This window comes from Pituophis catenifer, unplaced genomic scaffold, assembly GCF_029215685.1.
Source record: "Pituophis catenifer annectens isolate HBS135680 unplaced genomic scaffold, rPitCat1.0.hap2 SCAF_1, whole genome shotgun sequence".
Taxonomy (NCBI): domain Eukaryota; kingdom Metazoa; phylum Chordata; class Lepidosauria; order Squamata; family Colubridae; genus Pituophis; species Pituophis catenifer.
Genome location: NW_027256881.1, coordinates 57,434,644 through 57,461,260, shown reverse-complemented (window position 1 = coordinate 57,461,260; position 26,617 = coordinate 57,434,644). Strand labels below are relative to the sequence as shown.

At 38.4% G+C, this 26,617-nt stretch overlaps 1 protein-coding gene across 2 annotated transcripts in view; it reads left to right on the top strand.

The window, feature by feature from the left end:
- Positions 1-26,617, top strand: part of DAAM2 (dishevelled associated activator of morphogenesis 2) — a 161,430-nt gene that overhangs the window by 104,668 nt on the left and 30,145 nt on the right. The window contains exons 11-17 of one of the 2 annotated variants that reach the window (XM_070932453.1): positions 2,333-2,471; positions 2,804-2,862; positions 3,227-3,411; positions 3,944-4,273; positions 10,628-10,735; positions 13,021-13,056; positions 14,725-14,831. In XM_070932453.1, coding sequence (XP_070788554.1) covers positions 2,333-2,471; positions 2,804-2,862; positions 3,227-3,411; positions 3,944-4,273; positions 10,628-10,735; positions 13,021-13,056; positions 14,725-14,831 — 964 coding nt within the window. The remainder of the gene's footprint in view (positions 1-2,332; positions 2,472-2,803; positions 2,863-3,226; positions 3,412-3,943; positions 4,274-10,627; positions 10,736-13,020; positions 13,057-14,724; positions 14,832-26,617) is intronic. The other variant, XM_070932454.1, reaches the window with a different exon arrangement.

Genomic DNA, 26,617 nt, shown 5'->3' with positions numbered 1-26,617 from the left:
GTAGAGATAGATTAGCTCACTACAGAATTTTTGCCTGTAGACAGCTGGCTTTCCCAGAGCACGTTTTCCTGTTCCCACTTAAGATCTCCCCCAAAAAACATGAAGCAGCCATTTCTTGCTTAACAAGCAATAAAAGGACAAATGTTGGATGAAGTCCATCTGGAAACGAAGTTCAACTTGATTAAATTATTAGATTTTTTTTTCTTTTTTAAAGGAACAAGAAAGAACGTTTGTGTTAAGAGTCGGAGATATGCAGGTTCCACTCTTAATTAACACAGAATTTTGATGAAAAACAAAACACTGGCCAGATGAACACTCTTGTTATACTATGGGAAATTCACAGAAAATACTTCATTCCCATCTTACTTCATGGGAACTGATAAATAAGAAGTTCTCAAGCCCTAATTGGAAAAGCAAATTAGCGATTTCTCTGAAGTATATCGTACAAATTTGGGAATATTACATTTATTTAATAGTCTAGCAACAACTAAATAGAATTTGTTTTCATTTGGAATTAGCCACTCAAATTTAATCGGAGGTGCTGAGAGCAAATATACAGTTACTGAACTTTTGCAGCCCTCTTTAAAATTTGGGCTTGACATGTTCAACACATTAATGCAGAGTGGAACGGTTCATACTGGGTCTATTGGCTACACTTTTTTGCCTCATGTTTGTGTGTCTGAAGGCCGAACAGTTATATCACGGGTGTCAAACTCACGGTGTCACGTCGTCACATGACGTATCATGATGCTTTTTCCCTTCATGGAGCTGGGGTGTGTGTTGCCTGCACATGACACATCTGGCCCACGGACATCAGTTTGACAACCCTGAGTTACATAGAGAGGTAGTCCTTGACTTACGCTCACAACTGAGCTCAAAATTTCTGTTGGTAAGGGAGAGAGTTGTTCAGGGAATGTTGCCCCATGTTATGACCTTTCTTGCCACAGTTGTTAAGTGAATCAGTGCAGTTGTTAAAGTAACACAGTTGTTAAGTGTATCTGGCGTCCCCATTGGCCTTGCTTGTCAGAAGGTCACAAGAGGTGATCACATGACCCCGGGACACTGCAATAGTCATAAATATAAGTCAGCTGCCAAGCATCTGAATTTTGACCATGGAGATGCTGCAACATGAAAAACGGTCAGAATGGCATTTTTTTTCAGTGGCATTGTAACTTTGAACAGTCACTAAATGAACTGTTGTAAATCAAGGACTGCCTGTACTATAAGATATACGTCAGAAATAAGGAATCTGGTGCCACATTTCATGCTTTGAACTTCAGCTCCTGTCCCTCTAAACTAGAATAATCAATGGCATGAGATTATGAATTAAAAAGATAAACTTCTAGAAGGAATCAAAACATCTTCTCTAACTTACTATGGTATAAATCTCTTCAGCTTGTTTTCAACCTGAAATTGAAAATGAATAATACTATTGGCAAGCAGAAGCTGCATATATAACAGCATCTATGTGGTTTCATTAAAATGTTGGGCAAGAACTAAAGTGTTTCCCAAAATTATTGTGTGTGTGTGTGTGTGTGTGTGTGTGTGTGTGTGTGTGTGTGTGTGTGTGTGAAGGAGGGAGGGAGGGAGAGGGAAATATGTTAGCTTTGCCAGAGTTTACTTGAACGTAGTTTGGATGGTTATAAAAAATTGCTTTGAGTGAAAAACAGTAACTTGAAGAAATTTTTTAAAAATCTTATTTGGTCATTGCAGGACTATTTCAAATATTCAGGCTTATGATCCATAATCCTCAGGTCAAGAACTGAAGTGTACAATAGTTTATTTTTAATTTTAAAAAGGACTTACCTAAGAGGGAGTACTTAGCATGCTCTGTTTTTCATTTCAGAGGTTCTTTCCTTTTTTTCAATTAAATTTATTGGGTAAGTAAAAGCCCATTTTCCATAAGGTGGAAGTTGTTGGCCACATATAGGTATTCATGCTTTGGGATAACTTGAATATCTTTCTACAAATTTTTCTTTGGAAGTCATAAAAAAAACATAGGAGGTGGGTAATAGAAATTCATTTATTTTTAAGCATTATTCATTTTTTATTTCACATTTTCTCTGGGAAACCAGGTTTTCCTGTCATTATAATCAAGTGAGAACTAATCCCAAGCAAAGGAAAACTGAAGTAAATTTGTAAGCACAGTTGCAGTTTTACTTAGCAACTACTTTATTCAATGACGGAGTTGCTGGTCCCAATTGTAGTCACTAGATGAGGATTACTTGTAAATATATTTTTCACATGTGCTCATTTATAATATTCAAAGAAATTGCTTTCAGGGGCTTGTGATTAGATCTCTAAGTTTCCTTACTGGTGTTTGTGATTGCAGATAAAAGAAATGGGGGAACTTTTCAACAATGGCAGCTTTTAGACAGGATACTGCAGCAAATTGTTCTTCAGGATGAACGAGGGAATGATCCAGATGTATCTACTTTGGAAAACTTCAATGTCAAGAACATCATTAAGATGTAAGAAGCATGAAAACTGGGACTGGATTTTATTCACGCAATATGTTTAAGATAAGGGCCCCTTCATATATAAGGTTTCATCTATGTAGAAATAAAATTAGTCAAAATAATGTCTATGTTTTTGCCCAGTAAAATTTGCATTAAACTATACTATAACATTTTGCAATAGAGAGTTAACTTTATCTAAAAGGCTAACAGCAATAACAAGAAATGAGCTTAGAAATGAGCTTATTATGCTATTAGTTCTTAATATGTTCCTATTCTTCTAGGAATATTTCTATTTCATTTTTTTGGGAATGGGTTTTAAATAATCTGACCTTATCTTCATTCAGGTTGGTAAATGAAAATGAAGTGAAACAATGGAGAGATCAAGCAGAGAAATTCCGGAAAGGTATGTGGTTATTTCAGAGTTGGGGGAAAAAATGGAATTTAGACATGTAACTTCAGGTAATCTAGAAAAGGACAAAGCTCAGGGAATGTGTTTTCTTGTATTATTAGTTTGCCGATGCTAAAGAGCAGCTGACAATGCCTTTTAACATTAGACTGATCTCCCTATTTTGAGTGCCACTCTCATTAAAAAAAAAAACCATGCTGACTTTCAGTCTAAAGAGTTTTTTTTATACATCTAGAGTAATCCGCATCAATATTTTAATGAAACTCTCTTCTTCCCCAGCCACTTTACAGTTTAGGTTCTCTGGATTTATTATATATTTTGATTGCTTGCAATTACTTAGTTTTCCCTCTACTGTTTGTAGAACATGTTGAATTGATGAGCAGGCTAGAGAAAAAAGAAAGAGAATGTGACATAAAAACCCAAGAGAAAGATGAAATGATGAAGACACTGAATAAAATGAAGGACAAGCTGCAAAGAGAATCCCTGGAGCTTCGCCAAACTCGGGATCAAATGAGTGACCTTATTGTTCAGCTGAATGAATTTTCGGTAGGATACGGGCCCCTTTTCTTCTTTTTCCCTAATTTACTTAAACAGAAATATAAGGTTTGAAGTTTTCTGTGGAGAAGACAACATGTATGGCAACTTATATTGCCAGTGTTTTTAATTCATTCTTGGTCATTGCTTCCGTTTTGTTTTGTTTAGGTTGGGTTTGTTTTCCGAGGTCAGTAAAATGAGGACCCAAATTGTTGGGGGCAATATGCTCACTCTGTAAACTGCTTAGAGAGGGCTATAAAGCACTGTGAAACAGTATATAAGTCTAAGTGCTATTGCTAATTAGTCAAAATATTCCTCATAGAAGCCCTGCAGTTTATCCAGGTTTCCATACCTACCTGGCAGGGACTGGATGACCCTTAAAAGGGAAACTTTTTAAATATTGACATTTTGTCACCCTTACCAACACGAAGTAATCACTAATATGATTCTTACAATGTTTGGGGAGGGGTGTTATATTTCTGGTAATGCAATAAAAACTAGTATCTTTTTACTGATTGCTCTCAAATATTACTTCTTTTTCCAGCAAGGGAATAGTACATTCCCAATTTCTCCTCAACTACCACCTGGTGGACCATTTTCTTTGTCCTCTTCTCTACGATCATCAGAGATTTTGCCACCACCTCCCCCACCTCTTCCTTTCTCTAGCTGTCCTCCTCCTCCAGCTCCGCCACCACCTCCAGGTGGGCCTCCACCCCCACCTGGAGCACCTCCATTCTTCAATGTCAGTCTGCCTCCCGTTTCTTCCACCACCGCCACCACCACGTTCAGCAACAGTGAGATTAGCCTAAAGAAAAAATCAATCCCGCAGCCATCTCATCCACTGAAATCCTTCAACTGGGCCAAATTGAGTGAGGTAAGGTTCAAAAATGCTATTTTCCTTTAGCTTGCTATTGATTGAAATGTTGGAGAAGATTGGAATGTTGAAGATTGTGCTAAGGTGGATATGCCATAAGAACCCAATTTTAGGTGCAAAACTGATACTCATTTAAAATTATATGATTATAGACATAAAATTATGTGATACACACACAGATATATCTCTGACAGATAGCTAAGGTGGCAGACATTGAAAAATCCTATCAACTGAAGTACACACACTAAGCAACAGATCCATAGAAACAGGGGTCTACCATACTAAACAGAACCCAAGGTACAGACTATGCAGAGAGACCTCAGAAAAGTCCAAAGCATAGTGGCAGAGTGTAAAAATTCAGGCAGGAACATTATATACTGAACAGCACAACCAAGTAGCTGGCATTGTGTAGAGCAGTGTTGGCGAACCTATGGCACGTGTGCCAGAAGTGGCACGTAGAGCCATGTTGCCTGGCACGCGTGGCGTCGCCCATTCCTCTTCCGGGTTTCCAGGGTAAGCATGCGCACCAGCCAGCTAGTCTGCAGGTTACTGGTGCGCATGCGTGCATGACAATCAGCTGGCCTTTAATGCGGGTGCGCACTGGCCATGCCATCGTTGCCCGCATACAGCCCTGGGATCACCCCTTGCCAGCCAGGAGCACTGCCACCAGTCACTCCCCTATGCCCAGCTGCCTGCTTGCCTCATCACGCCATCGCCACTGCGAGGAAAGGCCCTGCAGCTGTGCTGCCTGGATTCCACATGGGCTGGCGCAGGGGGAGGACAGATATGGCTGCCTGGACGCTGCCTGGAGCGCGAGGGTGGCAGGAGGAGGAGCCGCTGCTGCCTTATAGCCAGCGCGACCAGCCTGCTGCTGCAGCCTGCCACCACCCTCTCTCCCCCGCCAACTGCTCCTGCCATCGCTGGGGAAGGGGAGCGCAAGAACCACCGCCACCGGGTGCAAGGGGGTGGTGGGAAGGATCTGCGATCTGCGGCTTCCTTGTCTCCGCACCCGAGCAGGCTGTCCAGGGAAAGGGATTGAAGCCCCAGCCCGCTGCTTCTGGCGCTGGCACCCCCTCATCCCCGGCAACAGCGGTTCTTGTGCTGCCAGAAGCAGCAATTGGGGGCTTCAATCCCTGCCCCTGGACAGGTCTGGAGCTCGGCTGGGGAGAAATGAAGCCCCAAAGCAGATCTTTTCCCCACCCCTTTGTACCCAGCGGAGCCGGTTCTTGCGCTTCAATGCCTGCTCCTGAAAGCCCAAAACAAGTCGCGGTGGGGAGGCACAAAGCGCATGTGGGGGACTGTGCATGCGCAATGCAGAACGTATGTATGGGGAAGTGTGCGCAATGTGGGGTGCATGCGTGGGGTGTCATGTGTGTATGCGCATGCGTGGGGGGTCGCATTGCAATATGGGTGCTGGCATGCACGGGTGTTATCGCGTGCACACACACACACTTCCGGCACGCAACGAGAAAAAGGTTCCCCATCCCTGGTGTAGAGGAACATCTGGGCTAGACTGTCCCAAGTCCAGATGGGGAGATTATGGAGAATAACAGGGCTAAGATCCTATGGGACGTCTAGAACCAGATGGACAGGCAAGTACTGGTTACGATAAATTAGCAATGCCAAGTGCAGTGCCATTAGGAAGGAGGAGTATGGAGGAGTACCACAGTCTAAAGGAGGAACTAGAGGGGATATGGAAAGTAAAGAGCAAAGTGGTACCAGTGATGATAGGAACACTCAGGACTGTGATTCCTAAGCTGGGAGAGTGGCTCCAATAGATCCCAGGAACAACATCAGAGCTCTCTGTTCAATAGATGCTGCATAGAGCTAAGATACTCCGCAGAACCCTCAGACTCTCAAAGCTCTGATAGGGGACCCGAGATTGAGGAAGATACATATCACCCATAAGGGTGAGAAGGGAATTTTTATACACACAGACCCAGTAGTGAAATCCAATTTTTTTTTTACTACCAGTTCTGTGGGCATGGCTTGGTGGGCGTGGTGTGGCTTGGTGGGCGTGGCTTGGTGGTCATGGCAGGGGAAGGATACTGCAAAATCTCCATTCCCACCCTACTCCAGGGGAAGGATATGGCAAAATCCCCATTCCCTCCCCATTCATGGAGAAAGGATATTGCAAAATCTCCATTCCCACCCTACTCTGGGGCCAGCCAGGGGTGGCATTTGCTGGTTCTCCAAACTACTCAAAATTTCCGCCACTGGTTCTCCAGAACCTGTCAGAATCCTGCTGGATTTCACCCCTGCACAGGCCCACACATCATCTTAAGATATATTTTGAAAGTAAGGCCTATTAGTTTTGAAATGGGCAGAATTTTGTAATTAAATTTAATTACAAAACTCAACCACAAAGCTTCTAATACTGCAGTTTTGTAACTTAAACATTTTAGCCGAGAGAGAACACATTGACATTTCAAAATACATTCTTCCGTCAACCCTATTTAAATGTTCCTTCCTCCCCCATGTCAAACTCTAGCAAAAACATTCTTTCCACATTGCATGTGGAAGTGTTAACATTTAAAATTTTATCATGTGTTTATCCAAACACATGCAAATGCCGTGGTATTTATATATAGCCACGGTCTGCTGGAGATCTTGTGCAGCGTGTTTTCAAGCAAGCCTCTTTGGAAGGAAGCTTTTAACTTTGCAGTTTCCACCAAAATGGATGGAGTGTTTGTGTTGGTGGGTAGGATTGGTGGCAGTGAAATGCGGGCGGAAAAGTTTGAGACAGCCCTGAGGCTAGAACGTTTACAGAGACTGAATGACATGCAATGCTCTGAACAACTCATTCATTGCGTAACCATGTATGAGTATAATCCCCCTCTTCTAGTTACAAATCAATGTAGCTCTTCCTTCTAAAGGAGTACTCGGCCTACCTTTTTTGTGTGGCACACTTGTTTTCATCCAACTCTGCAACTGCCCCCACCTAATTTCCGTCACCCCTATTACTCTTTGGCCATTAAAAAAATGGAGATAGAATACTGTCTGTGTTGAATTTGGGTAGCTGCCTAGAAATCCATGCTCTTTTTAAGACTCCCAAGTCACTGAGGGCTCAGCTCAGGCATGTGGAATCAGTGTCCTGGGACCTTTGGAATGCCACAAGAATGTGCGCTCTCTCTTCTCGCTTACTCTCCTTTTCTTTTCAAATATGATGAAGTGAAATATTTGCTGCTCCTCCTGTTCTTGTCTTTCACAGCCACGTGGGGCTATGGGAGACCATGAGAGTAAGTTTTATTTTCAGGAATTGGTACTGGGGGATGGGAGGGGAAGACAGTTATATTCACATACACACTGCATGAGAGAGACAGATGTTTCTTTTTAGTTTACAGTGACCAAAAGCTTCTCCTTCCCTCTGGTTAACAGTGGAGACAGCTGTATTGATAAATAGGGGTTAGAGAATGAATAAATAAGCAGTTTTGGAGCATGCAGTTATAGTTTGAATTTGGAGTGGAATGATTTGATTGTGTTTGCCCTAATTTACAAGGTATGTAGTAGCTATCAAAACTAGGGTGGAACTTCAGTAATAGTATTTAATATTTAGGGAATTTAGTATTTTTCATATGGCTTATATTGATTTATATCAGTGCATTGCAGGTGCCTCCCAGGTGGCAAAATGAGGGCAAAATTACATTGGCTTGCAAGATAGTATCTACACTGGAAATCTTTTCTTATTGTATATGAAATAATAGGTGGATTACCAGAATTTATCAAAACTATATTATCAAAATTTAAAATTGATCTTGTTTCCCTTGAATAATATTCCATGCATATACAGAGTTAACATAGAAACAGCAAGCTGAGATTCTACTTGATTTGTAAACTTTCTTTTTGTGGAAGGTAATGGATGAACTTTCAGTCATACGGTCCCTCACACTATAAACTGATACCACAGAATTTATAGTACAGCATTTTTTTTTTACAAAAATGTTGAAAGTATGTCCACTTTTTTCCAGGGCTGTATACATTTCAGTGGCTCTATAAATGAATGAATGAGTGACACAGATACATATATAGTTGTCAAGTTACAACCACACATTCAGTGATTGTTGAAACTTGTGAAGGTCTGACTGCTACAATGTCCCTGTTTTTGGTGTCTAGCTTACAATTATGCTGTCACAGCAAGCTGCAGGCGTGTTCTTGTGATTTCCAGTGTTCCCTGCTAGCTTCCCACAAGCAAAATCAATTGGGAAGCCAGCAGGAAGTCAGATGCCATCATCATGCGAGGTTGAAGCATGAGGACTTCTGAACTGTTATTGCTAAGTGATGCAGTCATATGACTTCATACTTTACAAGTGCATCTTTTAGCAATGGACATTCTGGTCCCAATTTGCTTTCATAACCCAAGGGCTACATACATATGTATATATAGATATACAGTTATATATATATGCTCAATCACACATTCTAAACATTTCTATGTTCTTATCTTACAATTTATATTCTATAACTATTATAGCTATGCCTATTTCTTGTATGTTTCTTATATCAATGTCTATCATTTTATTTCCTTCCTCTCCTACACCTAATGTAGGGAGCTAATGACCCCAGCTTAGTTTATTCCTATCCTTTGCTGCCTTCCCACTTACAATGTGTAAAAACAAACATCGTTTTCTTCTCAGCCTGACTTCTGGCTATCTTTTAGCCATCCAAGATGTGGTTGATGGTTGGCGTTTTTCAGGCTCTTCAGCCAGGCATCTGTTGCCTCTGGCCTAAATTGCTGCGGAGACTTTGGCATCTCTCTCTTTCTGAGTCAGAAGGAGAAAGTTTGCTATCACTGCTGTGAACTATTGTCACTATTACAGAGGTTGGCATGTTTGCCTGACTCTGCAGCTGCTCTTACCTCTTGGCCCTATTGCTGCTCACAGTTTCCTGCTACTCATGCTTCTGAAACGGATCCCATTTCTTTGGCCCCTTCAGTCACTCTTTGCAGATAACTCCAGGCCTCCGGCCAGTTTTCTCCTGAGCTTCTCCCGTTGCTCAGCTCATTCCACAACTCCTGCTTGTAATAATGTCCCCACTCCCTCTCCAACGCACATGGACAGAACATCTCTTCCTGACACATCCACAAATCTCTCTCTCTCTCTCTTTTTTTTTTTTTTTGTTGATGGAGATATGGTTTGGCCAATTCAGCTGTAAGTTCCAAAGAAAAAAAGGAAAAAAAGTAATGTGCTTGGACAGACTCCTACCACAGTCTATGGAGGGGAAAAAAAATGACATCAGACTGAACTGAAGAATAAAAAAAGGGGAATATAACCAGTGTGTCTTAATGGGAAAATTTCCAGAGGTTTAATTTTCGATACCTGCTGTTTTCATGTGATAGATTTAGTGAGCTTTATGGGACTTCATTGGGCTTCATTTTTAAGCAGTCAATTCTGGACTATATTTTTGATTGTAGTTGTCTCCACCAGTGTCTTCCCCTGCTGCTCATAAAGATGTGCAGAGTAAAATATGTCCCAGGGTCATTTTCCATATTCTGGTTTTAGGTCTCATTCAGAATTATAAACTAGACAGACCAGAGCACTCTTAACAGCTCTGAGTGAATTTAACAGAGACAAAGCAGAAAACTTTTCAGTTCTCAATGGAAACTTGCTTTGTAATATAAGCCATCCTTATAAGCCAAAAAGTGACTTCTGGAGAGTCCAAAGGCATGGCTGTTTTGCTTTTGTCTTTATTTTTTTGGCCCGGATTTTCTTCAAAAGTTGTGTCTTCTTTTAATTATGTTCTATCCATTGAGTTCTTCCTGACCCCTTTTAGTTTCTCAAAATAATGCATTTTTCTCTTGTTTCTTTAATAAGAGTGAGTGGGAGATAGAAGCTGTTCTTAATTAGTTTAATAATGAAGTGCTAATGCACTTTACTATGTGAGTTCCTTTTGTGAGCTTCAGTTCAGGAGCTAGGAGTGTCCTATTTTTAGCTGTCTGGACTCAAGATACCACATGCTGGGCAGCTTTCCTCCTCCTCCTCCTCCTCCTCCTCCTCCTCCTCCTCCTCCTCCTCCTCCTCCTCCTCCTCCTCCTCCTCCTCCCTCCTCCCTCCTCCCTCCTCCCTCCTCCTCCTCTGCTTTTTCTTTCTTAAATATAATTTCTTTAATTTTCTGAAATTTCTAGGGGGTTTTTGCAATAAAAATTGTTTTTAGAGTAAAATGTATTTTACCCAAAACATCTCAGATATAAAAGAAAAAAACAAGGGAAGCAATGCTCTTAAGTATTACTTTTAATAGTATTTCACCTTTGTGTGCATTTGGGAGTTGAAAATGGAACAATGATAGATATATGAACATTATGATTCACTAGAATGTTGTAAGGCTAGACACAATTATATACATCTCTTTGAATTTTAGGAAAAGATACATGGTACAATCTGGCATGAAATTGATGACATACGGGCTTTCAAGATGCTGGATTTGGAAGATTTTGAAAAAATGTTTTCAGCCTATCAAAGACATCAGGTAAGACATTCAATGCTATTTCCCTTGTTCCAGATTCTGAATTCTCTATGTTCCTCTATAAAAATGGTTTCAGTATTTGGTGCACCAAAAGAGAAGCGAACAGTAGGAAATGTCTTTTCATGGATATGGTATTTTCAGGATAAACAGATTGGCTCCAGGTTTGAGTATGCCAGGTAAATAGCCTTCTGGATGGCACCCTCTTTTATTGGTGGACCCTTAACTTACCTAGTGCTGATGACTGGAAATGGGGTGCCACAGCGCTAAGCTCTGTTTCCTGCATATAGTATCATTCTGAGCATCATTCTGAGACACTGTGAGACATCAAATGGTGGCTTGACCAAGATAAATAGTGCTGATGAGAATGTTGATTAGTAAGTAGACAGGTTTAATGTAGTTTCAAGAAGTGCCTCAATTTTAACAGTTTTTGATACTGGTCTTGGAGGTAAACTATGTTATTATTACTTTACATTTTGTTTGCCATAATGTCTGCCTTTAGTGGAAAAATATAGTACTTGGCATCACCAATCTGATTTGTGGTTGCAGTTGTTATATGATGGGTAATGGTGTTTAGTGTAGTTTGGCGTTGGCTTGCTTTGATTTGGTCTAGTCTGGTCTGGTCTAGTCTAGTAATTCAAATTTATTAGCCACCCAACTTGAATGGAATCTTTTTAGTTGTTTTTCACTTGTCTTGTTAATACTGTTAATTCCATTTCCCCCCCTCATTTTGTAATACAGTTTCTTCTTAGCTAATAAATCTTGCATAATAAATTTAGATTGGCTCAGCTTTGTGTTTGGCTTACTTCATTTTCTTTACTTTTCTTTCTTATACTTATATTTTACTTTCATTTTCTCATAATAGATTATAATGGATATTTAATGCTAACAGTAGTGACATACTTTTAATAGCAGCTGTACAGGAGTGTTTTTTTTTTCTTGGAAAGTGGATCGCCCTCATGCTGTCTTTCTCTCATAAATGAGACGCAACTGAATAGATCAATGGGATTTTAACTTTTTTCCCCCTTCTTTTCCAAATTCTTTCTTAGCTATTAAATTATATTTTGAAAACATGCTTTCTCCCAGTTGTCTGGTGTACAAATGCTAGTCCAAAGCTGGGTTGGAAGTTCAGCTTTTCTTCTCCAATAATATAAAACAGTGATGCCACACTGTACAGAACTGTTGAAGGACTTTAATAATTTAGTCCAGAAAAACTGACCTGATTCCAGCACCTTTCCCTTTCCCTTTGGAAATGAACCATTTAATTTTCAGGACTCCTAAAAGATTCAGATTCATTTTTATTGGCAAAAAGCACATGAAAATGAGTTGGCCATTTCTGATTCAATGTGTAAAGTTTGGTTCCCATTCAGTGACAAATGTCCTCTAAGCACTTCTTGCCAACCACAAAACTATAATAACCAAGTTTGGGACAGGCTAAGGCTTTACACCAAATTGAGATTATGTTCCTGATATGTTCCCATCTGATTAAGCAAAGTTTAGAGATTTATATAGTTAATTGAGGACTTCCTGTCTTGTCATAGGAAGTGGAATGGAACTGGATCATGATTCTGAAAGTTTTAAGATATGATCAAAATGAGGTTTGCTTGTCTAAACAGATCAGTTCTATTCTGGTCATTCACCGGCTTTAAACTTTATCCAAATGAAGCCAAACTCAGCAAATCCCAGAGAGATTTTGGGGGGGGGGAGGGGTTGCATGCATGAGCATGAATGAGACATTTCTTTTTCTTGCTGAAGTTAATATGATATTGTATTTGGTCCCCCAGCTTCTTTTCCTGTAAACGACTTCTTTTTTCTTAGAAAAGACAAAGAGTCTGTTCTTCACTCCATACAAAAGTATTTGCTGTTTGTTATACACTAAGAAGGCAATGTTAAACAGGAATAGAATTTTATTTCAAGGTCTCGCATTGTTCTTTTATGATGTTCAAAAGGCCAGTTTATTATTTTATAACATCACTTACATAATTGCAAAAAGAAAGTACTGAGAAACCTTATTTGTGGCCTATAAAATCCTGTTAACTATTGTCTTTAGAATCTCTATGGAAAAGGGATAAATTCTGCACAATTTAGTAATATCTCCTACTTTTGTGTCTATGGAAGGGAGAACAAACTGTGATGCCTTTTGTCTTTGATTATTTTAATAGTGTCATGTTAACGAGCACTTCAGTAGAAGACCAAATATTATTGCTTTGATAAACTCTGTACCTTTTTATTGCTGTTGCTAATTGTTGGCATGTTTCCTTCTCTGTTATCTTCAACTGTTGCCTGAGTAGGACCTGTTAACTAATCCTTCTTCCTCCTGTAAGACGGTGAGTATTACTGCCTGTCCCCTTTCTGACTTTTCCGATTTCTTTTCCAGTATTTAGATCACGAGATCCACCTGAAACTTCATAATCCACATTGTTTATTGCATGAGTAAACCTTATCTTTCATCTGCACATATATAGGTGTTTCTGTGACTAAGACAAAGGATTGTCTTGCATGAATTTTGAGAGACAGAAAATAAAATTCAGTCTGCTTTTGTGTATCCAGTGGTGGGTTTCTACAGGTTCGCGCCCCCCCTCCCCCCCCGGTTCAGGTGATCTGGTAGCGGTGGCAGCGGGAGGCTGTGCCCACCGCCCGGACATCTCTGCGCATGCGCAAAAGCTTCTGCTCACACCCGTTAGCACGCGCCCGCGAGCAAACTGGTAGCGACCAAAATTAAAACCCACTACTGATCCAAACCCACATGAGTAAACGAGAGATATCGGAGATGGCACTGTCAGTTTTGTTTATGAGACAGAAGAATAGGCTTTACTCACCTCCTGCAAATAATCCTGTTATTTTTTTTTTTTTAACTAAAGGGGTCCTGAGTTTCAATTGTTAATGGGAGTATCTTTTGAACTGAGTTATGTCATGGATGTCCCATTGAATAGAAGAGAGAGGTGACTTTAATGATTCTTCCTTTTTCAGCTTCTCAATTCTTAGAATATCTGCCCCACTGAACATCTTCTGGAACAGTATGAAATTTTAGGAATTTGGTTATATTTTTATTTGCTAGCTTCTATGTATTACCCCATGCCAATATGACACTCAGTGACTTGTATTCTTTCTTACAATAAAAAGATTGCAAAAGTAAATCTCAAACATAGTTCAACATGAAAATACCTGATTGATACTAGATCCTTTCTTAGTGTCCTAGTATTCATAGTGATTTTTTTTTAAAAAGCCAAGCAATAAAGAGGAACTGAAGAAAAAAGGAAGGAAGGAAGGAAAAAAGAAAGAATCTTAAGTAGTTTGAAGATTGAAAAACCTCTTGAAAGAAGGCAATATCAAATAATTCTGCATTGTTGCCAAGAAGTCTATAAGGCTGTGTCCTTTGTAGCCACTGGAAATTAATTCAATTTAATGTCCTTCAACTTTTAAAGAGTTGTATTGGAAAGTGAAATCAGCAAACTTGTTTCTCCTTACCTCTCCAGCATCCTTTTCTTAATCTCAATCCTATCTATAAAGTCAAAGGTTATTCCACTTACCTAGGTGCCGATACAATCCCTGTGGTATCTCTTGATAGTATTGTTCGTACTTTTTGAACATATTTTATTTATTTGGATTCAAGTTTATATCACGTGTCATAATGCATGTCCCTGTATGTGAAATGTGTTCTTCATTTAATTATACTTTTCAGGCAATCCCATTTATAGCAAAAGCTAGGGACTTTAGATGCACATATATATGCATGCATGCTTGCACATATACGGTTGCCTGTTACACTTACATCTCGATTTGCAAGGAAAAACAAATAAGGAAATAAACCATGTTTATACAGTTTCTTATTTTTTAAAAAGTTTTATTTTTATAGTGTTGCAATCCTACAACTTTGGTGGATTTCCTCCCATGCTGATTCCTTTGGATACAATGCATTGCCCACCTAGTGTTCCTTCTCAGTATTGCATTGACTGAAAAATGAAATAATTCCACATTTTTAAAACTATTTGTAGAAGGAAATGGGATCAACTGAAGACTTATACTTATCCAGCCGAAAGGTGAAAGAGCTTTCTGTGATTGATGGCCGGAGAGCACAAAACTGTGTCATCCTCCTTTCCAAGTAAGTTTACCATATTTTGCATTTGTCTGAAATTTCAATTTGTTGGTATACAGAAAGGATGCGTGTAGAATTCCTATTTGACTGCTGCTATTCCAAGCATTTTAGACTGCAATCTGTCTCTGAAGTGTTCCTGAGGAATGAAAGATGTTTAGGTTTCTGTCCAATGTCAACTTTGATCAATTCTGTCTTTCACATGAATACAAATGCATCAGCTTGGGATTTAAACTAATTTGTGATATAAACTCAAACAGGGATTTGCATAGCTTGGCAGTTTGTGTGCGTTGAATTTTTAAAATGTAAATATTGATTTATTGGATTTTATATCCTCATTTATCAGACAGCTTCTTAGAAATATTGCTTATATTTTACAATGTATGTTTGTGGCTATTAATAAAAAATATTTTTTTCTGGCAATTTGGTAAATGTTATGCTTTTTTTCTGTTTTATTCATATCGAATGGTTCATTAATTAAAATAATGTTTTTGTGTAACCTAATTTTTTTACATAATTGAGTAAGGAATAATTGGAAGTAGCGTAAATGCTTCATTTTCTCATGATCGAGGCACTATGCAAAGAAATGGTACATTGACATGTTTGGCATTTGTAAGCAGCTGTGCCTTTGGTGTTTAGCTGAATTGCTTGTCCATTGTCTTTTCTGCTTTTGACAGAAAGTTTGAAGATAGTTATAGTAAATGTATCATGGGATGAAAAAAACAGTGCTAAATAACTGATACAAATAAGTAACTGATGGAATATTCTCAGCTTGTGTTCATCGTTTTAGGTAGATAGGCATCAAATATTTGACACCAAGGAAAAACATTCAAGTGTGCCTAACACTGCTTTATTTCCTAACATGAGAAGTAATAGGATTAAGAGCTTTTGTATTAAGAACTCAAGTTGCTTTTATGAATGAATACACAAGAATGGTTCCAGACAGAGGCATGACCACTTATGGACAAAGCGTCGGTTGTTCCACCTTTTTCTTCTTAACAATTTTTAATGAAAATTAAAAAAAAGATGGAAGGAAGAAGACGACCATAATCACCTTCTATCATTCATAGACTTTAATACCATATAGTTCTTCGTTTAAGTCCATGACTGTGGCAGTATGATTATCTAATAAAATTCTTGTTTCCATGCATCTTAACTTCAAAATATTTTTAATAAAAATTAGAAGGAATGTTTAAATGTTCTTTGAAAAGACCCATATCTGTTAATATACATACAACTTTATGGAAAGCAACTTTTACAAGCAGCGTTGTACAAAATAATAAGCTTTCAGCATCTCCATGTTCTGTTTTATACATTATTTTTGTTCTTTAAACTTTCCATCTGTCTTTCAGGATCTCCATCCAACCGCAGTATTTGTTTCTCTCCCCCTCCTCCTTCACTCTTCCTTCATTTATTTGTTTGCTGTGTAATCATCTATGCTCACCATTCACTGGAGCATAATATGGAACTATCACCAACCTACGGATTTCTATGTTCTTATTCACCTACAAATTCTGAATGACACTAATGTATGCTTCCTCATTTTTTAGCCCTTTCCTACTGAACCTATAGCCGTGATGGTGAACCTATGGCACGCGTGCCACTGGTGGCATGTGGAGACATATCTGTGGGCATGCGACTGTTGCCCTAGCTTAGCTCCAGTGCACATGCATGCGCTGGCCAGCTAATTTTCGGGCCTTCCAGCTGTTTCTGGCCTCCAGAGGGCCTCCGGGGGCATGGGGAAGACTTTTTTTGCCGTCCCCAGGCTCCAAGCAAGCCTCTGGAACCTGGGGAGCACAAAAAACAGGCCTACCTGGCCCACCATGCCATCATGTGCCAAAAGCGTGGGGAGCATGGGGGGAGGGTCATGTGCGAATGCACAGGGAGGTGGTGCACATTGAATTATGGTTGTGGGCACGCATATGCATGAGGCCCCCACGCTCCCCCCGCTTTTGGCACACAACGGCAAAAAAGTTAGCCATCACTGACCTATAGTTTCCTTTCACTAATTATATTCATCAATATGAGTACATGCACTCAATAAGAATACAATTCTTAGTTTCATAGAACTTAGCTATTTTCTTATTTCATTCCATTTGCTTAGTGGTGCTTTTTAGCCTTTATTTCTCTTTATGTTCAAAGTCATAGTTTTCCATATGCTACATTCGTTATCTAATGGATATTGACCTCCATTACCCACTATGGACTTGATCAATCATGTTTTTCACATAACATTTTTAATAAGAACAATTACCAGCCCAAATCAACCTCTGCAAATGTTTACCATAAAGATAGCACCACTCATTTTGCCCAACATATCATAAAAGCAATTAAAGCTTAGTTTTACCCCATACGTGTCTCTGATATTCCAAGCAACCTGGGATCTGTAAGAGACTATTAGGCAAGTTAACATATTGTTACCTACATCCCACCAACTAGGATACAAGCAACTTACTGACATATGCTTAAAATGCAAGGTGCATAATTTTGTACGCAAAATATTTTATTTCAACCTCAAATAGATTCTTGAAAGTTTAATTGTACAGTTCTTGAGTCAACCAACTTTCAATAATAAATTGGGGGATATATTAACAATTAAGAACTGTAGTCAGGGGTTTTCTTTGAGTGTGTACCTTTGAGTGGAGTGGAGAGTCTCCTGCAGTTTTCTTGGCCAGATTTCATAAGTGATTTGCTATTGCCTGCTTCCTAGAAGTCAGAGAATGTGGTTGACCCAAGGTGCATCCAGTTGACTGAATGCCTAAAGCAGGACTAGAATTCACAAACTCTAGCCTTAACTTGTCAGTTTGTAAGATGATCAGTTGTAAGAAAAGTTTACTTTGAATTATATTACAAATGGATTTTTTTTCTCCAGAAAAACAATTGCGAAAATCTCAGGATACTCAGAGAGTATTTTGCTATTATATCCTAAATAGAATTTTAGTAGTGGTGTCTGTTTCCTAACCTTACCTAACTCAAGGGGCTGATGCCCCACATCAGAACTGTCTGTAACAGGAGAAAAAGGAAAGAAATAAAACCCTAAGAGAGTATAGTTAAATTTTTGTAAGACTATTTGGGAATGCTTAGTGCACATGAAATTCTTGCTGATTCTTAGAGGATGAAATATTAACCAGGAGGAATGGGAAATTAAACTGAATATTCTAGGAAAAAACATGATTCATTGATCGATGTACAGTTTTGTTCCATCAAAAGCTCAGGGCGTATAATATCTGCCTGTACATTTTTTAAGATAGCTGCATCATGTGACTGCACTCTGCAGCTGTTGCACAGTATAGAAAAAAGTGTAGCTACTTTGAAGAGTTGTAGACAAGTATAGTGTTTGAGCCCCCCCCCCCCCCCCGTGATCTCTGAAATATCTTTTGGGTACCTTTTGGACTTAAATCCAAAACATTTGATAGCTCTAATAGTTTACTGTTGCAACCTCCAAAGATGAACAATACAGACAGGACAACGTTTTGTTTATTCCTATATATGCCTCTGTATGTATATATTGTAATTAATAAGATATAAACATGTAAAATGAGAAGTGCTTCAATCTCAATATTATACTAAGCCTCACATTATTCTTATACCATGTGCTTTTGATAGAAATATAAATCAGATTTTTATATTTATGCAAATGCATATGCTGAAACCTCAGATGCTGTAATGTCTAGCATTTTAGTATGGAATGCACATAGAATTTCAGGATGGATTCAAACAGTAGACTTAAAATGTGAAGCAAGTCAAGATATCCTGTTCAGTTTTAGCCTCCTCCACAATTTATTTTTCTTCATTCCAGAGAATAAAATAAAACTGAAAAGCTGAGGAAGGTCAGCACCGCATGTATAAAATGCATTGAAGGTAGATACTATTGCTTAAAGGAGTAAACATCCAACATGAGTCACTTCTTCCCCCTTTTTAATTTTCTACTGCTCAGATTCATGATCTTACCTTCAGTCATTGCATACTGCAGTCTTTAATTAAATCAAGAATCCTGTGTGGAACTATCATGTCTAAAATTTCTATCAGTAAGCCATGTGCTCATCTTTACTCTCCAAAAAGACATGCCTCTTTTTTTTTTGGCAGTCAAAGGAATATCTAAAGGCTAGAAGGCAAGTCAAGCAAAGTTTGATTTTGGCTTGGCATCAAACAAGACATTACTTGGCAGACATCAGCAATGTTAACAAGCATGTCACCCTTTTCCCTAAATCCTCTTTTGCTCAATGCAAGTTATTAGCCAAAAGAATAACATCTTAATTATCTGTAATTCCAAAATTGTTTCAGACTTGTCCTGTTTTCTCCATAGTTGGTTCAAATTAAATCAAACCAAACCAAAGTTATGATGATCAAAAAAAAAAAAAAAAGACAAACAAAAATCAAACAAAAAAGAGAGATAAAATTATAAAATTAATAAATTGAAATTAGTAATACAAGTCCAAACTGGCAAATCTGAATTATCTGTTGCTGCATTTTTACTGCAGCCACACAAAATTTGGCTCCAATGTTAATATTAGCAAGATTGGAGTCTGAAAGTGTCCTTCTTCAGAGATGTTGCCATACTGTTAGTATGTAATCTTTCACAGATCCCTGTAAAATTTACAGCAAAGTAATTTGTGTTGAACGGTTTCTATTTTCCCAGTGTCATATATGGGGCAGATGTGTTTTGTTAGTGGAGTTTTGATGAATTTGCCCTGCAATAAAGCCAACCAGAGGACATTATGCCCAGTGGTGGGTTGTCCCCAGTTAGTAAAACCTGTGGGAGGCTCTGGCCACCGCCCCGGATGTCATCATAGACGATCTGTGTATGCGTAGAAGCTCGGCACATGTGCTTGCTATGCTCACACATGCACGCAATCCTGTTGCTAACCAGTAATAAAGGTAAGTAGAACCCACCCCTGATTATGCCTGGCCCTCTAAAGTCCTTCTATAATCTAGGGAGGGTTAATGTGTATCACTAGCTTGCAGATTCCCATGTGTTTTTCACTGTCAGGATGTTCCAGGAAAGGATGCTAACTTGATTTTGGTATTCAATATCATTCAGCCTTTGAAGGACTTTCTTTCTTTCTTTTTTTTTGCCTAGTCAAAACCAAATTCACTGCTAATATGCATGGTGAGTGGTGGTCATCCTTCAAAATTCACAGAACTAGGCCATTAGGGAAAACTGTTATCTTCAACTCATGCCCATTTATTTTGATTTTTCTGCTTTGAGCCTAAAACTGTGTTGGAGATGCATCTTGGAGCTGCCAGTACCACAGAAGCTTATCTAAAATGTTTTTTCTTAAAAAATGTATATTGGTTGTGTACAAACTATCAGATCCACTAGCAATTTTTTAGTGCCTGATCTATTGCATTTCAAATATACTGGACTTATAATGATTGACTTTAATTTTCCATAGCTTCCCAGTTAGCTTGACCATTAATCGTGACTTGAGACCACCACATTCCAAAAGCTCTAGATTGGAGAATCTTGTAAAATTACCCTTTTCCACCCACTCTGAACAATGATATGTCCTCCCTTCTTATTTTTCCATTATTTTTGAGAATTAATTGTTCTGTTTTGAAAAAGAGGCGGCTGAGCATTCTCCATATACAAATAAGTGTTTTTCTTCCAATATTTTTTTCACAGAATTTCTGTTAATAGATAGTTTCAGAAAGAAAGGGAAGGAGAGATGTTTCTAAAGTAAGTATTCTAGTTAAAGATAGGACATGCCGTATGTTTTAAAAACATAATGGATTGAACAACACTTTTAAGCAATGTGTTTAAAAACACTTAGCTTACCCATCTTTAAACACTTAACAATATTTTCCTTCTTACCTAGTAGTCCCTTACCCTTCTCCACATGGTTAAATGTTAAATTATTAATACCCTAGTCTAGGCTATTGCTATTTTTTCTATATCTGGGGTTTTCTTCGTCTTTTTTTCCCTATAGCATGAGAAAAATAAAATACCAATGGGTTTTCTCCTAAAAAAAAGTCCCTTGAATCCTCAATGGCATTTTGTGCCCTTTCTCAGTGTCTATATTCTTATTCCTCTGACTCTTTGCTTAGTCATTCACAAGTAGTCTGGAACAGGAAGTATTTAGGAGAAGAAAATAGTGAAGGTTTTGTTGAATAATTGTGATGTGATTCATTTACTTGCCCCATGGACAGTGATCCCCTTTCTGCAATCTGTCAACTTCAGTTATAATTCTGTGTCTCTCTGTAAGATTAACTGAGCTATATCAAATTGGGAGCGCAAGGAATGCATTTAAAAAAGGCCATTTGGTTTCTTTCCCCAATTTTCCTTTGGAGTTTTTAAGTGATTTATGGGAATGGATAGAAGTTGTGCTGGCTAGAGATTACAATAAGCAAACTGGCATTGATCATGTTTATGTGTGCATATTTGTAAATTCAGTATATGGACTGCTAAAAGAAAGAAATAATTCAGGTGCCAAGAAAGCAATTAGAAATAGTATACTTTTTTTTTTTTTTGCCCTTTGATTTTTTCAGTGTTTTTTTTTCTGCATGTGCATTTTGCTGTGTCTATGGTAACCTATAACTTCAGGGATTAGTACCTAAAATATCCTGATTTTAGTGCCAGGGCATGATTTGCCAGATTTCAAATATTATTTTGCCAATATTTTAATGTCTTTTTATTAGTTGTAGTTGGAAGTGGTTAATGGAAAATAAAATGCTCTCTCATCAAAAATAAATTTCAGAAGATGACTCTCAAAATACTTGGAACTTTGATTTTGATCCTTTTTTCAATATATCTGAAGTTGGGGAAATAATTTGTCAGAAGGAAGGCCAGATTATGATCTTCTCTTCTAATTTTAGACTTTAAAAAAAAATAATAATGCAAGGATGAGAAAGTATCCAGAAAGAATTCTTCCATTGTGAGAAACTGAATGGTATAGATTCTGGAAAACTACATCTCATGATTTTTTCAATTTAAATTTTTTTATATATGTAATTCCAGTTTTAAGGTCATGGTGAGTTTGTGACACTATCCTGTTGATAGTTCTGAAAAAGTGATGAGACTTTTCATTAGCCTGGAGTTTTCCAGATGTGCTGGAATATAAATTGCAGAATGTTGGCTGTACATTAGACTATAAAACCTTCTCTCTATCATCAGAGGAAGGTAGAGGATCTCCCTTAATGTCGAATTTCTCTTCTGAATTAATATTGCTGCACTTTCCAGAGCTTTCTGCCTCTTAGGTATCCATATCATCTTACGAAGGATTTTTCATGGAATGTTGTTATGTATTACAATTTTTCATGTCTTTGATATTATCAGTCCCAATTACATTGTGAATTTATTTATTAGATTTGTATCCCATCTTTATTACTTTATAAGTAACTCAAGGTGGTGAACATATCTATTGCCCCTTCCTCCTCCTATTTTCCCCACAATAGTAACCTTGTGAAGTGAGTTGGACTGAGAAAGAGTGACTGGCCCAAAGTCAGCCAGCTGGCTTTCATACCTAAAGTGGGACTAGGACTAGAACTCATAGTCGTTTGGTTTCTAAGACAACACCTTAGCCACAACACCAAACTGTGTTGATAACATCTAGAACAGGGGCATCAAACTCAAATTTATTGAGGCCCACATCAGGGCTGTGGTTGACCTTGGGGGGGCAGGTGGACATGGCTGACTGGATGGGTGTGGCCGACTGGGTGAGTGTGGCCAACTGGGTGGGCATGGGCAGCTTGATGCCACTCCCCAAAATGCTGGCATGTTTCCTCTTCGCATTGGGTAGACTGGGCTGAAGCCACACTGGCCTGATGTTTCCTCTTCGCATTGGGTAGACCGGGCCGAAGGGACATTGGCCTGATCTTTCCTCTTCGTACTGGGTAGACCAGGCCAAAGCCACACTGGCCTGATTTTTTCCTCTTCACATTAGGTAGACCAGGATGGTCCCACAGCCAGATTTGACCACATTGAGGGCCAGATTCGGCCCATGGGGCTTGAGTTTTACACCCTTGAACTAGAAGTTCCTTTCCCAGTCTTGGGTGGATGGCCACAACAAATCTGTTAAATTACATAATTAAATTAAAACTGTGTAGAACCTAATTTACATTTGAAACATATCTGGAAACACTAAATTACAGGAGAAAAAAGAGTAGAACTTTGGAGGTTAAAATAAAATAAAACTTTTCTTTCTTTCTAGGGGCAAGGAAGTTTAAGAATAGTGACAATTTTCACTTAATTTGGTTAAAATAAAATAAACCAATGGCCATCTTTACAGAGAAAAGTAAAAGAATCTGCCTGTAAAAGAAAATAATTAAATGCAGCAGTTTTGCCCATTAAATTCAGAGTAAAGTCTTTTCTTTCCATCTTTCCTTTTCTTGCCAAGCAATAAATAACTTGATTTTATTAAATTGGTGGTAATAGGAGTGTAACGATGTCTGGATTATAAAGACAATTAGGTGAGAAATAAGATCAAGGAAAGTGGTAAGGGCCATGTTAGAAATGATTATCATATACTTTAATTCTTTCTTCGAGATTTGGATATCCGTATTCCTGTGTGAAAAGAAATATTTCTGACTTCTGTTAATCACTTCAGCCATGAGATGGGTGGCATATAAATTTAATAAATAAATATTTCTCCTACCATTATGCCAGTCTTTAGGAACATATATAGATATGATTAACAGACAGAAATGTTGTACCTCAGCTATAAAAACTTGGACGGGACAATTGCATAAGGCTCCTTTCCTGCCTTCTGTTTTCTCCTTTAAATAATTGTAAAATGCTTCTTCTGTTTGTCCAGTATGCTTCTGATGAGTCCATCTGGTACTATGTTATCTTTATTTATACAAAAGTTCAAACAAAAAAAATTCAACGGCTTGAAATATAACTAGATCGATTAACATAACTGGTTTGGGAGATATCTTATTACTGTGAACCATATTCCAGCATAGTTTAAGATTGTAATAATACAGTATATGGTTATGGATGAATTGCACTTAATTCTATTTAGTCGTAGAGCATTTTTTAGCCTGACTAAAGTTTTTTTTTTTTACTAAACTGGATATCATATTGCATATAATATGATACATAAATCCAGCAAAATGTAGTATTTCTTGAATATTAATTGAAAGAGCCCTATAATTTACATGTGTTTTGAAAATATGCTGTGGTTATACACAACTAGAGAGAATTTTTCAAATACATTTTTCAGTGCAAATAAAAATGTGTAAATAATTGTATCTCAGCAATTTGCTAAGATATTTTTTTCTTTCTTTATTAAAAAATAAAAAACTGTCAGTTGTTCACCATACAGACTTTCCTTGCCAAGCTGCATGTGATTGGGATAAATTATCTTCACTATAAAATGACTATACTGTTAAAGTGTTGCCGTTGTAAAATACAGCTTGAGCTGTTTCCTTAGAGGAAGCTGACTTACACAACTACCCCCCTTTCCATTCCAGTTTTCTTTTTAAACACTAAACAGAAACTACGAGACAAGACAGCTTCTTTTTGTAGGATCATAATCTATTTGACACAATAAATATGGAGAAAAAAAATGCAACCAGATGCTAGTACTAGTTGTTACATATAATAGTAATTTTAACCGTTCAGTTGTGTCCGGCTCTTGGAGATTTTATAGGCAAGTGCTCTCCAAGGCTACCCTGTCAAGCACAATTTCTTTCAATTGTTGGATGTTCATCATCGTTTCAGATTTGATGGTATGAAGCCAATGAGTTCTTTGCTTGCCCCTTCTTCTTGATGCACTAACCATTCCTAGCATCATAGACTTCTCCAATGAATTTGCACATATGATATGGTCAAAGTAAATCAGACATAGTCTTGTGATTTTGGCTTCTGGTGATGTTTCTGGTTTTGTACGGTTCAGCATCTCTGGCTGTTTGTGGTAGACACAATAATTTACGCCAGCACCACAGTTCAAAGATGTCAATTCTTCTTTGATCAGCCCTTCTTAATGTCCAACTCTCACACCCATACATCATATGTTACATATACTCTGTGTTGTTTTAACGCCCAAAGAATGCCCCAGTGCTCTTGAATACTGTATTCCTCAGAAAGCACAAGAATCTAAAGAGAGATCCTAGATTCTCGCTCAGCTAAATAACCTTAGAATCATCCTACACATCCTTGTACTGAGAAGGAGAAGGGGAGCCATTGGGAAAGGGAATGTAGAAAGCAGTAATAATGGATTTTCTCTCTTCCCACTCATAGCACTCTTGGATAACAAGTAAAGCTTAGGCCCAGTTAGGACTGTGATTGCAGTCATTTCCTCTGATCTCTATAGGTAAGCCTCCCTGCCTTTCCTAATCTTTGTCCTCGGAGAACATGTGTGTCTTCTTGCCAAAAGCTCTCTTTGCACTCAAAATGCAGAAGTGTCCATTGCAATTGTACTCGGTTCTGTTCTATCTTCACATGTCAGTAGAATTGCTTAGCTTAGTTATCATTCCATTACAGTCTTTGTGGGGGTCTTCTGTAAACAAATATAAAACAGACCTGGCAGTGGTTAAATTATGCATGCAGTCTGGGGTTTGTCAGTTTTTATGCCAGTGGGAGAAATTTAGGTTTGGCTCTTACAAGACCGGTATGAAAATTACTGATGATACATATCCAGCAATGAGATATGACTTATTTACTGTGTCTCTTCTGGCCATAATCACATTTTAATGTGGTGTCTGCATTGCAACAAATCCCCCCCCCACTTCAAGTAGTCATCTTCCTTCTGCCTTGAGTGGAAAGATTTTAGGGATCTGGTCAAGGTTTCTGTTCAATCGGTTCACCTGTTTTTGCTTAAAGCTCGGCACATCTGCTTTATGTTACTGTTGCCTATTTTAAGATCCACTGCATGGTTAGTCAGAAGTATTGGAAAAACAACGACAACAATGAGAATACTTCACTAACAATCCGTTGGCCCAGTTGCTTGTCTGCTTTCAAACTCTGTGTGAATAGCACATTTGTGGCCATGTGGCTTGCTGACTGTAGTGAGACTGTTCTGTAAGCAATTGCTTGCTCATCTAGCTAGCCTCAAGTGCAGCTTAACAGTATCTGCAGTGATCATTCAGATGCACCACAGGCTTTATATAGGCCTTACAGTAGCCTCATTGAGTTGTCTCTTAACATGGGGCCTGGCAGGCCCCTGTGAGAGAGGGACGTGCCACTTGAGCCAGATGTTTCTTTATTAGTGGCTGGGCAAAGGCAGCTGCATATGCATTTCTTGGATTTAACGCCATCTCCTTTGAGCATTTTAAATCATGCTTCAAGAGAATCATACCATCAAAAAGGTGCCAAGCTCTCGTACTTGGACATTAAAAACTTAATGAGACTTCAGGTATAGCTCCCCTGGCCAGGAACAGTGCAAATTTCTTTGTGTGTCTTGCTTCACGGTTCTGAAATCTGAATTACAGGAAACTTGTCTTGGGAAGGAAAAAGCTAATTCGTTCTCCATGGCCTCTTCAGTTTTTGGCTTCTTTGCTTAAACCAGTGCCAGTTGGAAGGATGAGTGTTATCTGTTTCCATATACAAAGAGGAACTATTGTCCAATAAATATGAATTCTGTGTGTTTATTTGAAAATGATGGGCCATTAGAAAAGGTTCCCTGAAGTGCTGATATTTAATGCACAATTACATAATTAGAATCCAGTGCTTAATATCCTCAGTAAGACAGATGGGTATATCTTATTATGATTCTGCTCTTCAAATTTAGTAAGCTGTCAGGATTTAATCCGCCAAATAAACAAATCCCTTATTTTGTTGTTAAATGCCTGGAGGGAAGAGACCCCCCAAAAAAATATTTTTAAAAAGTAAAGGCCTAATTCTCATTGGTCAC